Source organism: Lepisma saccharinum, chromosome 24 (genome assembly GCF_977018435.1).
Source record: "Lepisma saccharinum chromosome 24, izLepSacc3.1, whole genome shotgun sequence".
NCBI lineage: Eukaryota > Metazoa > Arthropoda > Insecta > Zygentoma > Lepismatidae > Lepisma > Lepisma saccharinum.
In genome coordinates this window covers 54,754,972-54,772,470 of record NC_139252.1, presented here as the reverse complement: position 1 = coordinate 54,772,470, position 17,499 = coordinate 54,754,972, and the positions used below count along the sequence as shown (strand labels likewise).

General features: G+C 37.3%; 2 protein-coding genes across 3 annotated transcripts in view; both read left to right on the top strand.

Moving 5' to 3' along the window:
• The window catches only part of LOC145978320 (putative RNA-binding protein 46), a 32,901-nt gene extending 26,812 nt beyond the window's left edge, over positions 1 to 6,089 (top strand). For both annotated transcript variants that reach the window (XM_083110877.1, XM_083110876.1), the window contains exon 3: positions 3,456 to 6,089. In XM_083110877.1, coding sequence (XP_082967003.1) covers positions 3,456 to 3,472 — 17 coding nt within the window. In that variant the 3' untranslated portion in view covers positions 3,473 to 6,089. The remainder of the gene's footprint in view (positions 1 to 3,455) is intronic.
• Positions 1 to 17,499, top strand: part of Adsl (adenylosuccinate lyase) — a 521,028-nt gene that overhangs the window by 11,478 nt on the left and 492,051 nt on the right. The window lies entirely within an intron of this gene.

The following is a 17,499-nucleotide window of genomic DNA, read 5'->3' as shown; positions in this document are numbered from 1 at the left end:
TTAAATATGGGACAATTGACACCCTGGGGAAGATTGTCATGATGGAAGGACATTTTAGGCATTGCAGATAGTAAAGGCAACCTCGACAAAGGTCGAATTTTTTTTTATTGTTATATCATATATCATATCATATCCACAAATAAATAAATAAATAAGTATTGAAGACTGCAGGAACTCATATCACTTAATAAGGGACTCTTAAAATATGGGATATGTGGCAACCCTGGTGTGTGTTTACTATAGCTCGACCACAAGGAAAAAAACCTTCCATCAAAAGCGTTCATGCATCTTCCCTGCCGTTATCGGTGCTGGGGGCAGTGTTGCCAGGTCAGACTTGAAAAAATCGGGAGGTTGTTCCTTGGGAAATCAGAAGATCTGTTACAAAATCTGATGATCTAATAGCAGCGGATGAACAACGTTCTCAAGGGGGGGGGGTGCACTGGGGGCAAGGGGACGTCCACAGATTTTTTCCAGCAAGGGGGAAACAATGTATTTTTATCAGGCAGGTAAACGAGGCATATTACCCCGTAATAATGTTGCCCTCTCAGGAAACACCACTTGGGTTTGAAATTATCACGTTCCTACATCCCTATTATAATAATGGATGTTAATTACTGTGACTGAAATCAACTCTTACGACAATAGGTACTTTTATGTTAACATTCATTTTCCACAATCTTTCAAGTCGAATGCTTACAATAACAAATTTGCCTTCTGCTGGTGTGCTGTGTACAGGTATAGTTAGTGCTGGGCATGCATCCTGCACCATAATGAGAATTCCTTATGTATGTGAAATATATTTGGTGAATTAGACAGCGTGTCTACCTCAATAATTCAAGATAGCAACACTTACGCTAGGGTGCCATAGCAATAGTTTATTAAGGAATTCTCCCGAGAAATCAATAGGTCTGGCAACACTGACTTAAGCCACGCTGAAGGCTCCTTCTTCCTGTCCTTTCTCCCACCAAAAGCGCGATGAGGTTCTGCGCAGGTTTCTTTCCTTGTGGTTCCACTATAAAGAAATGTCATACTACTTGAGTTTATGCAAGGATCCACTCACGTCAACACGAGAGACATGTAAACTTTTCATACTGATGTTTGAACACACGAGCTGTGGCTGTGGAGACTTACTCAGTCCTCCCATGCCTTGAGAGAGAACCTCAATCCTCCAATACTTAAGTTTATGCAATTATTCTTTTATCATAGACTCCTTTGCCTTGAATTCTTTGTGACACCACTTCACTTCTACAAATTTTGGTAATCTTTAGTATGCATCTGCCATCTGATAAAGGAACAAACACTTTGAAAAATCCATTACATACCCACAATCCTAGCCTGATCCATTGTAGAACTAGCAATTTTGTGAACCGTAGATGTTTGAACTCCTGGAATGCTGCCAGCTGCCTATTATGCTGTTTTCAATCATGCATTAAAGCTAGCACAGCAACTCTTCTATATCTGTCTACCATAAATTGCTCATACTACAGCTTGTTGACATGCCTGTCCATGGACAGTGTTGTCTTGTGGAGACAAACCTCACCATGTTGGTAAAGTTGATAAGTTTCCATGCAAAGTATTTTCTTTACCAATTTGGCGGTTCTGCAGTTCTTATTGTGTTAATAATCTTGCCAGGAACAATCATCCTCCAGAGTGTGAACCCCTTGCTACTGAATTTAGTCTTTTTTAAATGCAAAGGATCAAATGAGCTACATATGTGCATATGGTGATAAATAGAACCCGGATTTATAAGCACAATCAAACAGTAAAATAAGCAAGTTAATAAGCACAAAAAATGGAAAAAAAAATAAGCACCAAAATAAGCATAAACAAATACAGGAAAATCTGAAAAATATATTTGTTTATTAGATCTCTTACCTTATTCAAAGCTGTTACAGTATGTAAGGAAGGTCATCCTGAGATATTCTTGTGTTAAGTTCCTGTGTCTGTCAGTGAAGAATGATTTGTACAGTGAAAATGTTCTTTCCACGTAGAATGACATCACAGGCGCATGTGAAAAACACCACAGTTGTTCTTCAGTGAATTCCTCTTCAATGTCTGTTTCTTCACCAGAAATCTTTTTTATAAATTTGACACAATGTTTAGTAACTGGGATTTTTCAGTAATTCCTGACTGAGCTTGTCTGACACAATTTTACCCACACCGTGACTTTCTGACGACAATGTTACTGAAATTTCATCAATAAGAGAAAGTGAATTTTGCAATGTACAGTATTATTTCGAGCTTTCAACTGTGTTATAATATCAGGTAATTTGGAAAATTGATTATGGGTGTACTGTATCTTCCTTTGGATGCCGTTTCTCTCTTGCGGCTATTTAGAAGCATTGATCTTGTCATCCTGATGCCATCGTGTGATTGAAATAGGATTGAAATATGACAGAATTCGGTAAAATTAGCTATTTTAAACCAAAATCATAAAATAAGCAAGCATAACCGTTTCCTGCAGAAATAAGCATTTATAAGCACTTTCAGCCTTAGTTAAATGGCTCATCAAGGTATGTAATAAGAAGTATAACATTTGTTCTTACCATTAGAAGTCTGGAAAAGAATATGCATTTCGCTTATAAATCCGGGCTCTAGTGATAAATGTACGATTTGATGGTGGAAAAATGTAAGCCCAACAAATGCTCCATGACAGAATTCCTGCTAGCGTGATATTTTCCATACCGTATTCTCACTTTTAGTAGCTTCTCCAACAGAGGAAGAGGAAAAAAATGAAATGTCAGTGGCAACCGTGACCGCATATATGTAGCATATCCAATGCCATTTTTTTTGAAGGCTTGTAGCATCGAATCAATACCTTGATGAGTAAATTGTTACTAAGAAAAATTTTTGGCTTTGATGCATGACCGTTTGCACTAATCGTGAGTTAAAAATATCTCAAAATTGGTCAAATTAGTTCAAAAGATTTTGAGAGGTTTCTTAACATGACATGTACAGACACAGGTTTTTGAAAATAAAAGCTGCCGGACTCTGTGACAGTGATTAGCATCCTGGCCTGGACATGAGTGTTCTTTGTGAGTGACCCTTCATCATATCATCACTCATGCTCATCTTCGTGATTAGCCAAAGTGGAAGAAATGCGAACTAAAATAAACCGAATCAAACAAAATTAAAAGCCTTACTCGAAATAAGTAAAATGGAAAAACACTATTGTTCTAGTTAATATAATTAATGTATGTCAAGCTAGTATTTATATCCAAATTATTTAGGGAGAAAATTTTATTGGCTATAATTTAAAATTGTTTATTTATAATAAATAGTAAGGATTAAATTATGACTATTAAAGTTGAACCAACCTTGGACCCCACCCATTCTTTCTGTATATATGCAGCCATGCTTTGATGTCCTCTACATGCTATCAGTATTTGTACAGGGACTCCACATTTATTATTTCTTTGTTTAGCATTGTTATTTTTCTTTTTTTCTTTTTGTAGATTCCTCTTGGTTTTGATATGTTTATTTGGTGCACTTGGTGTGGAGGGAGCAGAACTGGCATAACACAAAATATATGTAATAGATTACAGGAATTACATGATAAAATGTATATTAAATTTATAATTTTTTTTATCTTCTATGCAACTTTACATGCAAACATATCTGGCAAGTAAATGTGCATTGTATGGGTCTGTTTAAAAGTATTTTTTCTTACTCAAATGTTTATATATTTGTGTCAATGTGAAATGCTATGGTTTGTTTAAATGTTTTATATTATCCTTATAAAAAACTGAAGTTTCTGCAATTAAAAAAAAAGATTAGGTTTTTGGCCAACATTAGTTCATAACTCATTGAATGATAAACTCCCAACTTATATTCACTTTCTCATTTTTTTTTGTGCAATGCATTGATGCTTCAACAACTGAATCATAAATTATCATAACTTCTTAGCCTGTTATTATGTATTTTTTTGGTCAGTTCTACTAATCTGGTTCATTTTGCATTTTCAACATGATCAAAAACAAAATTAATTAAGGAATAGGTTCAGAATAGATCAACATCTCAGTATGGTGTTCAACACCTTCTTTTTATGTTTTTATAATCATACATGTCTGTCCCTGATATATTTGCACAAGTAAGGAATACTCGGTGACACTTTTTTAAAAATTAAAATATTATGTTCAATATAATGCTGGTATTGTTTAGAAACGCAGAATATTGTTTGTTACAGCATATTTTTTTTATTAACACAAGCAGTATAATTGTACATATGCTTAGTTTCATAAGTATCTTAACCCATTATGTTACGAACCTGATTATTTTTGTATTCAATACAGTTACCAGTTGTCATGAGTTATTATTTTTTTAAAAATAAAACGTAAGTTGTTTCTAAAACTAATACTTGCACTATTCATTGTAAGTGTATTAATCGGTATGCTCATTTCAAGTTTTACAAAGGTGTATTGATCTGCTTGTGACCTAACATGTGTACATTTATTTTCTGGTATTTAGAAAAGTGACATGATTACAAATGTTGAAATTAAAGTTCGTAATCAACTGAGACAAATTAGAAATTTGTGGATACAAATTAGCAGAAATAGTGTGGTATGATTATCATAAGGCTGATAAGCATGTAATATATTTACTTTGTACTTATTATGCATTTTGCAGTAACTATGGAACCTCGTGTTTTAATAGAATCGTTCTGTGCAAGGTATTCAGGAAAATTACAAAACTTACTATTTATAACTGAGGAGTTATAACAACAGGAAAATAGTTAAATTTTTAATTATTACTTCTATATCATACCTTTGTATTTTATATGTAAAGGTATTTTGGAAACGAAAAGCAGTTTGGCACCAATGTATTGTTTGCTGTCGTGTTTACAGCCCTTTAGGTGTAAGAAGTTCAATTTTCATCAATATTCCTTGCTCACTAGGCAAATATTTCTTTTTATATATTATACCCAGTTATATTTCAGATTGTGATGGTTGATTACAGTATTTTCTCCAATTAACAAGTAATTATTTTTAATAACTTTTTATGGAAACTACAACTCACTAAATTATACACGGATTACATTGAATCATCATAAGTTACAGAAATGCATTGCATTCGTTTCATTGCACTTTCGAAACATGTTGATCAGATTAATCGAAATGGAATTTTCACTTTCAACTTTTATGAAGTTTGTGTCACTTTTTGGATTTGACAACATTCACATTGATGAAAATTACATAATTTTTATTTACTGTTCGTTAATGCTACATGTGTAATTAGTATGTATTTCCAAACTTACATCCCTCGGCTTAGCTGTAATGATGTTTTTTCTTATTAATGAAAGTACCCGTATTATTTTAATGTCTAATTTTTTAATTATCAGTATTATTTTTAGTATCTATCACATTTCTTCTCAGTGTCATTATTTTTCATTATCGTTTGTAATCAAACTTGTCTTAGACATTCGTGGACTGATTTTTCTATGCTATGAACCACCTTTTTTATACTAATCTAACATTAACTTTATATATTTGCTTTTTAATTAATTTCATATTATTGTAATGGTTGTTATGTAAGAGGAGCATGCATATATGGCATACATTTAATTGGACAACAAATTACATCATCAATTTGTAGAAAATACTCTGCTCGATATATTTGTGAAATTCGTAATTGTCTTCATTGTTTGTAATGAAAGTGAAATAGCCTTCAAGGCCTTTTATGAGAATGTTACATACAATAAGAAGAGTTTTGTGAAGTTTATGTCATTTGTATTACAACGAAGTTATGATGCCTTACTAGTTTGATATATTGTCACAGTCTTGTCAAATGAGAAATGAAAATTAAAGTATTCCAGTACCAACTTGTAGTCATGAGACACTTTAATGTGCAGTTATGATTTTGTAACTTTTAGTGTCAGCAGAATTTGTAGTGTTATAAATTGTATGTTCTTTACTAATTTTGGAGATTCTCTGTTGTTCTGCACATGAGAATTCTCTTGTTATACCAGTCTTCCTTATGATAAGCATTGAGAAGAAAATGCTGCTAGGCAGATCTCTTTACCTAGATAAACTTCTCAAGTATATGAATGTATGTTGTTTACATGTATTACAAGAAAATTCACAATAAATATTTCGGCAACCAAAAGCTACAAGGGTCTCATATTTCCATTGCATATTTCATTCAGTCTTTGCAGTTTTTGTGCAAATTTTTTTCCAAAAAATTGATGTTAAATGCAATTATACTCTCAACTCTGTGCAATGGACATTTCCACTTTGACATGAAAAACGTTTTAAATCCATTCATTTTACAGATGATGACACAAACATGAGATGTGCAAAATATCTCGACGATATTTGTTTCGGTTCTCGAGAAACACGCCTTCAAACACCGCTGAAATTCACCTACTACGTCACGGATTTGAAAACGTCCTCTCCACAGACAGGAGGTCCTCTGACGTCATCACTTAGAAATGCGTGCAGGCGGGGCTTCTGCTCGTCCCGTCAACTTAGCATGAGCCGCGGAAGCGACAGAAAATTCACTTGTTACTGTGTAAAACAAGTATCTTGTAACTTCCAGTGCAAAAATCTGCGCTCCATTTCTTGGAGATGAATTATGCCCTAGCAGTTTAGCAGTATTTACTATAATTCACCCACTTGGTAGAGGGTTTTCCCATTAGGGTGACAAAGCAAAATTTGTAACAGTGAATGGCTGAACACGTGAACAGCCTTGTTCAATGCGAATACATAGGTTGGTTCTGACTGGCAAGAACTTAATGTTATAGGAATGCCTTTTCTGGAATTACAATTATTTTCGTCATGATATTTTCTTCACAAATTTTAAGATAATGCTTTTAGAACACACTGGTTTACACGCCAATTTCTGCAATATAAGAGGTGATACGGTATAAAAAGGTACGGTGAGTTTTTAAATTTCCTGCAGTAAATTACAGTTTTCTTCAGTTAATATATATATTGCAAATTTTTGTATTTATCCTACTTTTACGTCGCTTTTCCGTTCACTTTGTTTAACCGCAACGATGAGAACGCATGGTTAATTTATTATGTATCATCTCTAACATCACATTTCTTCCCACTTTTGGCTAATCGCTACAATGAAGATGAATAACTACAAGCTGTATTCGAAGTCGAGGTGTAGGAGTACACCCCCCCCCCCCAACACACACACACACTTCCACCAACTGCACAATCTAAGTATCACCCAACCTGCCACGATAAGAGACGAACTTTTTCTTCTGTCCCATCTCATTTCGAAATCATTGACTTGTCCCATCTCCTTTTATGAGACGAGACGGAACATGCCTCGTCTCGTGAGCAACACTAACATTAACAATAGAAGCATCCCCCTAGCTGTCTCCAAAGTCTCGAGCAAACATCCTCCCATGTAACAATTTCCAGTTCAATGAAATGTCACTCACAAGGAAACAGTCATGCCCAGGTCAAGAGTCAAACATGGAACATTCGACTTTCTCAGATAAATCATGAATTTTGTGAATAATAATTACAACGCCAGTTCATTCCTGGTAATTTTGAATCTGCAGTTTGGTTTGTATATATAAGCAGGATAATATTTAGTTTTCGAGGGCTGTACCGTCGAAACGAGGAGTCAAATAATAATAATAATAATAATAATAATAATAAATATTAAGAATTTTTTTTGTATTTATAATGATAAATCTCTGCATACGTTGTTAATTCTATATTTTTCTAGACTTGAGACGAGAACGAGAATTGCCCTCCCAAACCGAGACGGATGTTTATAAATTGAGACGAGACTGTCAATGAGACATTTACAAATAAACACGAGACAGACATTTACAACTCTCAACGAGAACGAGACCAAGGCTCCCATGTCTCGTCTCGATAGGATCCTTAGTGGTGAAGTTGTGAACCAACCAATTAATGCGTTCGGGGTAACGAGATGAGGCTCCTTTTTTTGCAGTACAAAATTCAAAATAATTATATCGTACCATTTCAGTATGAGATATTGTTATACACATGGGCGTATATATAGTTCACGGGGGGGGGGGGGGGGGAGGGATGGATCAACTTTTGGTATGATTAGGGTTGCTTTATTTCGTGAAAATCCAGGACACTGCTGGCCGGAAGCTTGTTGGGGAGCATGGGGGGAGGGTATGTTGGACCCGACAAAGTTGTGTGTTTGTAGTCACGAGTTTGTAGTCACGAAGTATTGATACTTTTCTGTTCATCTTGTGTCACTACGTTTTTAAGAACCAAATTTCTTTAATATGATTCGAGGGGGGGAAAAATAACTGATTTGATAGTCTCAATGCAGTTTCTTATCGCAGAAATTCCGAAACTATCAGGAAATTGCAGATATTGGTTTGCAGTCCCATCTGGTGTGTGGAATTACCGAAATTTCCTTCCCATCCGTATCCCGTCCTATACGTCTCTAATTTAAGAGAATGAAATAAGTCGGAAGAATTTTTTTATGAACAAGCGGATAGAACAAGGAAACTGGCAATTTTAGTGAACCAAAAAAAAGAAGGGGGTTGGAACCGTTGAATCCCCCTTAAATGCGCCCATGGTTATACACATTATTTCCTTGTAATAATTATACATAAACTAAGTAGGCTATAGATATGTACTGTGCAACTAATGTAATCTTCTCAGTGTATTTTCTCTTATCTGCACAAAAATATTTGATCATAATTTGCACAACAGAAATGGAACACAAACTGAAATTGCTTTATGGAAAAGAAAGTTAAATAGGCTTTATAAAGTAAAGAATGTGAAAATTCCTATTTTGCACTACATAGGTTACGGTAAATATCGATAAATATAAGTTTAAAAAATATTTTTGAGTGTCTTGTCAGCAACCAATTTTATAAGCAATATTTTTCGCATGGCCTGAGAACACACGCAGCTGAACCCTTTCATTTATCTTGCACGTGAGCAGCACGGATATTTCATAGAAGAATGATCATTACAAAGCATAGCTTTCCTTTCTCCTATCATTCCTTCTTCCATTATTTAAATCTGTACAGATTTGTAAAACTGCTGCACGGGTTCGCTCACCGTGGGCTACCCATCCGGAACTGGAGGCTCGAAGCAGATGACAAACGAGCTCTCCCTAAGGAGTGACGTAGTAACATGGCGGCGGCGTGTTTTCAGCGCAACGCTAGCCCCGCAACTTTGGAAGTCTCGTTTCTGCCTTAAACTGGACGCAGAGAAACGCGAGAACTTGCAGGGGTCATTTTTCCAGGGTGTAGTATTTAAATATGCTGTAAAAAAAATTGAGTGGAAATGTCCATTTGCCTTTCTTTTGGTAAGGATTCTGTACAGAAACATTTCCTATTTTTGCATATTTATGTGATTTGCAAGTTTCTGCTTTTTGTGTGTGTTTGGAAGGGGAGGGGTGGTAGATTGAGCTGCTCAGTCAATGACGTACCTGTGCATTGATAAATTCATTTCAGATATTTAATATTCCATCAGAATGACCAGGGAAAAGTTGTTTTGAATCGAATGTGTGTGCAAAATATTGGTGAGAGTCAGAACTCGAGGTTTCTATATTCTGTCACTTACAAAAAGTTTTTATGATAGAGTATTCCAAATATCAAAAAATATTTTTGATTAAAGGTTATGCAACACTTCTTTGATACTAGAATTCAGGGTTATTAAGGTCCAGGAATTTTAAATATCTAGTCATATCATAAATACTGACAAAACATTGAAAGTGAATTATGACGAAAGTGTTAAAGATACTTTAATGGCCTGATTGTATAGGTTACTTACAGGTCTAATGAACACATAACACCAATCATTTTTCAAAATGGCCACCTTTGGCCTTCACACAGGCCTGAAGTCTCTGCGGCCACTCATCTACAGCATTATGCACTGTCTCCGTAGGGAAAGTCGCCACTACCTTCACCAGGGACCATTTCAGACTGTCAATATTGCCATGCCTCCTCATACAGACCATGCCCTCAAGCATGGACCACAGTTTGTAGTCTAACGGGTTGAGGTCAGGGCTGCTAGCAGGCCAATCAGCTGGAGCAATGAATTCCGGGACCTTGCTCTTGAGCCACTCCTGGGTAGAGTGTGCCTTATGGGCTGGTGCGAAATCCTGTTGGAAGGTCCAATGTTGGTTCCTGAACAAAGTGTCACTCAAAGGCTTCACAACAGAGTTCAACACAGTATTTTTGTACACTCTGGCTGACGTTTTCACCCCTTTTTCACAAAAATGCAGCTTGGTGGTGCCATCATATGCCACGCCCCACCAAACCATGACTGAGGCCGGATGATGACCCCTCTGGATCTTCGGGGCTTTCTCCCGAGCTTCGTGGGATGTTGACGCATACACCCGGTCATTTTGGCGATTGAAAGTTTCCTCAATGTTGAATATCTTTTCATCTGTGAAAAGAATTTTCCTGTGGCCATTGTTGGCGTAACGCTGCAGGAGGCGTTTTGCTTTTATCACCCTCTGCTCTTTCAGACGTGCATTGAGGAAGTGACCTGTACTTCCCCGGTAAGCCTTCAACCCCAAGTCACTGACATTTTGGGAATGTTCAGCTCACGAGCAAGCACTGCCTGCTTTCGTACAGGATTTCTCCGAATACGGGCTGCCAGTGCTTGCACTAACTTTTTGGTTTGTACGCTGAGTGGGCGGCCTTGCCTTGGGTGATCATCAACTGTCCCAGTCTCTGTGAATCGCTTGATGGTCCGATACACGAAAGATTTGCTGATATTCAACTTTTTAAGTGTTCTGAATATCATGGGGGCTGTTTGACCCACTTTATGATGCGCTATTACTGCCACACGATTTTCGTAATCTCCCCACTCCATAGCTACACTTTTACGAACACACTTCCTCTATGACAGCACAACTCACAATGGCCCACTCCAGCCTCTTGCACAGGAAAGTTGGCTGCGACCTTGAAAATCTGTTGTACACACTGCCTCAAACTTTGTCAGTATTTATGATACGACTAGGTAAATTCAATTCCGGTCCAGGAGAGAAAATCAGCAAGTGTAAATGGGTTCTGGACCGTAAAGAACCTTCTTATTTGTAAAGTATTTCAGTTCTGTCCATGAACCTTTATTCCAGGATCAATTTAAATACGGTCCAGGAACCTTTTTTTCCGAATCGGTTTAAATAGGGTCAAAAGTTCCGTATTGAAATGAAACAATACGGAACTTGGATCGAATACAGACCTGACGATAAACAATTATCCACTTGTGAGCATGAAAAACTAATCCAGGTGCTGGCTGTCTTGAGAATCTAAGGTACAAGGTAGAAATGGGTGAAATGCAAACGCTGCAGTCACGTTACCACTCTCCATGTAGCCCCATTCTCTTGCGCGCGTTCCTTCACTTGGTTGTAGCAGCACTGCCGTTCCCTGTTGTAATATCTACTGGGAACACAGCAGCCTCACGTTACCTCATCGATGGTTCCTTGATTAAATGCTGGAGCAACACGTGACGGGTTTGTTTGAACTCAATGTGATGCCATACAGTCCATTGCGTTACACACAGTAACTCTTCGACAAGGGAGTTTTTGAATCTGCCCCACGAGAAAACAAGAGCGTTCCCTGCGCTACGTTTTCTACAACCACAGTGTGACATTCCAATGTAAAACGTACTCGCGGACATTTTTAGAAGGCAACTTTTAATCTGTAATTGTAAATAAATTCAATCCCTGACTGGGAGAGAAAATCAGCAAACGTAAATGAGTTCTAGACAGTGTATAACCTTTCCATATTTAAATCATTTAAATTCGGTCCAGGAACCTTTTTTCAATGTATCAATACGCAACTTGGACCGAATTTAAATTGTGCGAGAAAAAGTTTCCGGTCCTGCAGCGGAACCCAATAGAACCCTTTAGAATTTATGTTTTCCTGGACCTTTAACAACCCTGCTAGAATTTCCCCTAATATTCAAATATTTTTTAGGGTGTAAGGGGGTGACATTCTGGAAGACTACCCAAAGGTCGACATCTGACTTCCCCATATTACACCCTAGCAGTGATGAATTCAGGGGGTGTTGCCTGGGGGGAAAATCCCTCCGGAAACAGGAAAGTCCTCCCCCGAAAGTTTCAGTAACCTGTCATAGCATTCGGACAATACCCAAGAAATTTGACAACCATGTTCACTCTGGCTTTCTTTCATACACATTAATTTAACTTAGAATATACTTTTCCTGCCTTTTTCATAATAATAAGCACTGTTTCAGTCTTCTTTATAATTAAGTCAATATAATGAACAAATTTAAATATTGTCAGTTTTGATAATAGTGTGTGATTCCTCAACTTTGATTTCACATTCTTCATTTTGGAAAGAAATTGTTCAGGCTTAAGTTTTATCGAATAGTTACAATGAAAGGGCACGATTGTACAGCACAGAGAATTGCGACTCTCATATTTGAAGTATCGTTCCCATATTGTTAAATTTCTCCATCAATTCAGTAATACACTGCAATTCTTTTATTTTATTGGGGCATTCTAGTGTTGTGACATTTCATGTAATGGTCTAGACATGCGATTTGATTAAAATATTCATAATCAAACGATTTCGTAGAATCGTGAAGTTCTTCGTGGTGTCTGCTAACAAATGGAGAATACTTGAGTATGATGACATAGACTGAATGTGTGAAAAGTGTTAACGAAAATGTGTGACGCTTTAAGAACGTACCAAAATTTGACTGCATTTGTCTGAAGCATATAGGCTACAGATGCTAATAATTTTTGTTGGTGTAATATGTAAATAATATGCATTCACAAAGATTTAAACCATAATGCAATAATTTTCAGATTCATTTATTTTCTTGAAGTAGGAACACTTTTTGTGTTCTCCTATTACAGGCATTAGCAGGCTGCTATGAACAAGCCGGGGGCTGCAGTTTGGAGACCACTGATCTAGATTGTTTCCTGAATTGATTACAATTGCTGGTTTGCATCATCCTTATTCTTACGTACATAATTTAAACTTCGTAATGCTGGACAGCAATTAATATTTTTCTAGGATTTGAAATAAAGGGTGTCCCAAAAGTAATGCAGGATTTTAATTGGGCGCCATTTTTTCCCCATAAGGTTGGCAGAATTCTGAGAGGTCACATGTTGTAGGAAAAACATTGCGGTTAGTCAATATGGAGCGCTACATGACGAAGGAGCGAGTGACGATCGTTAAAATTCGTTACAAGTACGGAAACTGTGAGCAAAGTACCTGACATTTTCGATAGAAGCGCCCCAAGTGAAACAACTGTGCGACCTCACACCGTGCGATCTTTCTTTTCTTGGGATTCATTAAGTCCAAAGTTTATGCTGCGAAGATAACAACGATTCCTGAATTGAAAGCAGAAATTCAATGAGCTATCGACCACAGTTATGCGAAAAGGTGATTCAGAATATTGTAAAAAGAATTCGTGTGTCAAATGTGTCGTGGAGGACATTTTGTCAGATATTCTCTTCCACATTTAATGGGAATGTTCACTCCTTCATATAATGTAATAACTTTGCCAAGTTTTTTCCTTAAATTAAATCCTGCATTACTTTTGGGACACCCTTTACTTTTTGTAATTCTCTGTTGCCTTGCTGTTAACCACTGTAGCTTGTTTTCAAAGCTATGCCCACATCTTTTCTTCCATGTGCAAAATTGGTTCATTGGGTAACAATGTATTGCGGCTTAATTACATAATGCTGATAATGCAATCTACTGTTCTGGTCAATGGTGATAACCTTTCAGAACGAAAGTTGAAAGCATTGAAAATCTTTCCCAAGGATGTCAGTGTGTGGATTTAAAAGAAGGGGAAATAAAATTAATTATTTTTAACAGTTAATTTAAAATACTAAAGTGCAACGTAACTTGTTGCAAAGTTCAGTGTGACTTGTGGCTCAACCAGAGATTGATCATGGCTCGGCTCTTTAGTATTCTGTACCAGTTCTGTCACTGAGCTACCAACTTACTCCTGCACCAGCTTGGTGGTCAAGTACATTAAGTGTTAGACCTTCGATTTCGTCTGAAGTTCCCAGGTTTCAAATCCCAGTCTGGGCATCGGTGTTCTTTGCTAGTGTCCATTCATCAATTTAATCTCATTATCAACCATCTTCGTCATCGCGATTATTCAAAAATTTCAAAAAATGATGCTGAATACAAATATCAGTTTACCTGTAGGGCCTCCCCGATGGTATAGTGGTAACATTATCTCTTTGAAGTGAAGGGACTCTGGGTTCAATACCTGGTGGAGGCACATAGTAGTTCGGCTCACACTTTAAACTGTAGGCTCAGTCCTAATTACCCTTTCTATTCTTCTTTGTAGCTAATCAGTGGTGATTTATTCATTCTAGTTTTTGGACTTTTAACCACTGTTATTTTTTAGAGAGATTTACCTATGTTTCGGAGGCTGAATCTGCCTCCGTCTTCAGGGTAGCGTGTAGTCTGTTAGATCATATAAATGGTTGCCTTGGAGGATTATTCTTGGTGGCCTAGGCTCCACCGCCTCTGTCGGTCACAGGGAGATCTATATACAAAAAGTTGCCAGGTAAAATTATCAGTGGCCCAGGCTCCACTTTGTCAGATGACCACATCAAGGTCACGATCAAGGCTTCGTGTGGCACCGTTAGGTTTCCACCTTGATCTCCAGGGACTGGACCACCGTTGATTGCATGTTGCATTGTATACCCTTTTTATGTATGAACAGTGGCATATCAAGAAATAAAATTTGGGGAGGGGTTTCAACTAGTGGTGCCCATTCCCCAATGCATGTCATAAGCCCCATAAAGTTCTAAATTAAGACATTGTTATAACAGTGATATATTAATAATACTATCTTATTAAATATTAATAATAATTACTAGACATGCACACCCTGACAAATAGTGTTTTTTACTGCCTGGTACGTAGTGCAATATATTGTTTCTAGTATTTCACCACTGCATGTATTATTCTGACAAAATAAAACTTTACTTACTGTACCAAAAACAGTTTCTCATGGAGTTGGACATGGCTGAAGATGGAGCTACACTTACCGTATGACTGGCAGAGTGTGCACACATTCGTTTTGGGTATTGTTGATTTATTCATGATTGCACAGCATTACATCTACCACTCACATCATAACCTTGACTCATGAATTTTATCATGTCAGGACCAAGTTTGTGACATTGTTCAAGAAGAACTGATTTTCAGCTGACATATCACTACCCAGTGTGATACACAGGGGTGCCCATCCCCCCCAAATCATGTCATGCATCCCCACTACAAATCATATCATGTGTCCATCCCAAATCATATAATTCACACCCTCAAACTATACAAGGTATTTAATTACAACAGCGTGACTACCGAAAGTAACTTTTTCTTAGCTTTTTCTTCCGAATGATGCACCTGCTTTAAAGTAAGCAGTATACCAACACTAAGCATTATATTTTAAGAAGTGATGTTATTAATGAATATCGAGCATATCACTTAAGTCTTGTAATGCCGCTATAGCATAAACTTCACATTCACCCCAGCAAAGCACCAAACACAAATTCTCGCAACACACCATTGCGAGCGAAGCAAGCAAGAAAATGTTCTCATCCATTTTTTCCAGGCTTTCAAGAATATTAATTTAATGGTGTGTTAATACTTTTAGGATCCCCAGATATTTAGTCTTTTCCAGCTTTTCTTTTGGCAAGTTCGGGGGTCAAAAACTTGTGTGTACCATATCAGAATTTGATGTTCGAACTCTCTCTCCACTACAGAAATCCCTTGACAATCTGATTTAACACTTTATCAAGAGCTTCATATCTCTCTATTTATATTTAATACTCAATCCTACCACCAAAATTTCCATGCCATAATCTAAGACTTAGTTGGATACTGCCCCCCAATGTTTAATTCAGAATCACCTCCAGAACCCACGTGTCAATTAAGGCCTAATATGTAAGAGTTGGATATTTCTCCCAGCCCCCTTTTCGATAATACCCTTAAACACTTCATCATCTAATGTATTAATTATGGTGCATTTAAGGTGTAAAATTTTTACATATATTTTGGAAAAATATATTAATGTTGAATATTACATTATTTGAAGGGGGAAAATCCCCCCCCCCCATATCTCGATGGTGTGGCCTGCATCATAATCCCCCTCCTGTGGGCACTCCTGCTGATACATAAGAACTTTTAGTTGAAATAATTTTCAGAATGCACAAACCACACACACAGAGAAAATTGTTCTGTGTCTGCTACATCATGTGTCTCATCGAGAAGTATTATCAACCATAGTATTTTCAAAATTCGGGGAGGGAGGGTCTGGACCCCCTGGATACGCCCTTGTGTATGAAGTAGACTTAAGAAATAACAATCATCTACTAGCCTCACCACAATTTCCACAACTTAAATTTCTAAGTTTTTATGTACACATAAGTTATTCTCTGCACCTTGCTATTTAATGCTAACTTAAAATGGAAACTGCCCATAATGGTAGAGTAGGGGAGAAAGCAAATTGCTGGAGGAAGGCAGTGCATGCTGCTGCAAACGACTGGTAGCTGCAGCCATGTCTTCTCCTCCATGCATTCACTTCCCCTTTCACACATTCACTGCGCGAGACCTCTTGAGTCACTACCATCACAGAGGACTTGCTTTTGTTTGTCGTTCCCAAGATTCCCGGGACGTGTGTAGTTCATTAAAATCTCAACATTATGCTGTATTCATACATGGAACAAACATGTATAGTACTTTGGCTTTTTTTTGTTGAATTTTTCATGTTTTTTTTTTTACTAGTCATTAAATTTGAAATTTTGATGATATATTCCTGATATCTACAAGAAATAGTACCTTTATAAAGAAGGACAAAACTGATTTAAGAAATGGCCATTATAACTATACCCTGGCCCAGCTAACCGTAGAGCAGGGTCGTGCATATCGGCAAAGGAGGAGGAGGAAAATCCAGTGGTGAAAGTGCAGCGTTGCCAACCGTATGGTCCTGACTGTACATGTACGGTCCAGACATTAGTCCGTACGCTAAATGCACGGCTTGTCAAAATTTGCTCTTGCACTTTTATCCCTAAGAAATTCTTATACCAATCGTGTGGACCTGGAGACAAAAGTACGGTCCGTTTGCCATGTGCGTTCGGTATTATCCTTTTCAAAAGTTTGCAACGCTTACAGAGCAAAGGAGGAAATTGGGTAACTCCCGTCGCCCATTACACAATCTTGTTTCTCTCACTGTTCATTGGTGGAGCCATCTCGCATCACTACTTGCACAGAGACTTGTTCTCGTTCGCCTGGTCTACAGTTAGCTGGTACGGAGTTTAGAAGTTGGAATTGCAGTAGGAAAGACAGTGGGATATTTAAGGTACATGCTGTTAAATATGTAAATATTACGTTTGGTGTATCACCACTGTTCATTTTCTCATGTACTGAAGAGCTGGGTGACCCTGACAGCATAGTGGCTAACACTGTCACTTGGTAATCAAAGGGTCCTAGGTTCGATTCCCACAGGTACAGTACAATGGTTTGGATCCCACTTGTCATAAGTCCAGCCAGTGCTCGAAGTGGAAATTCCTAGTTGGGGATGCTTGGTC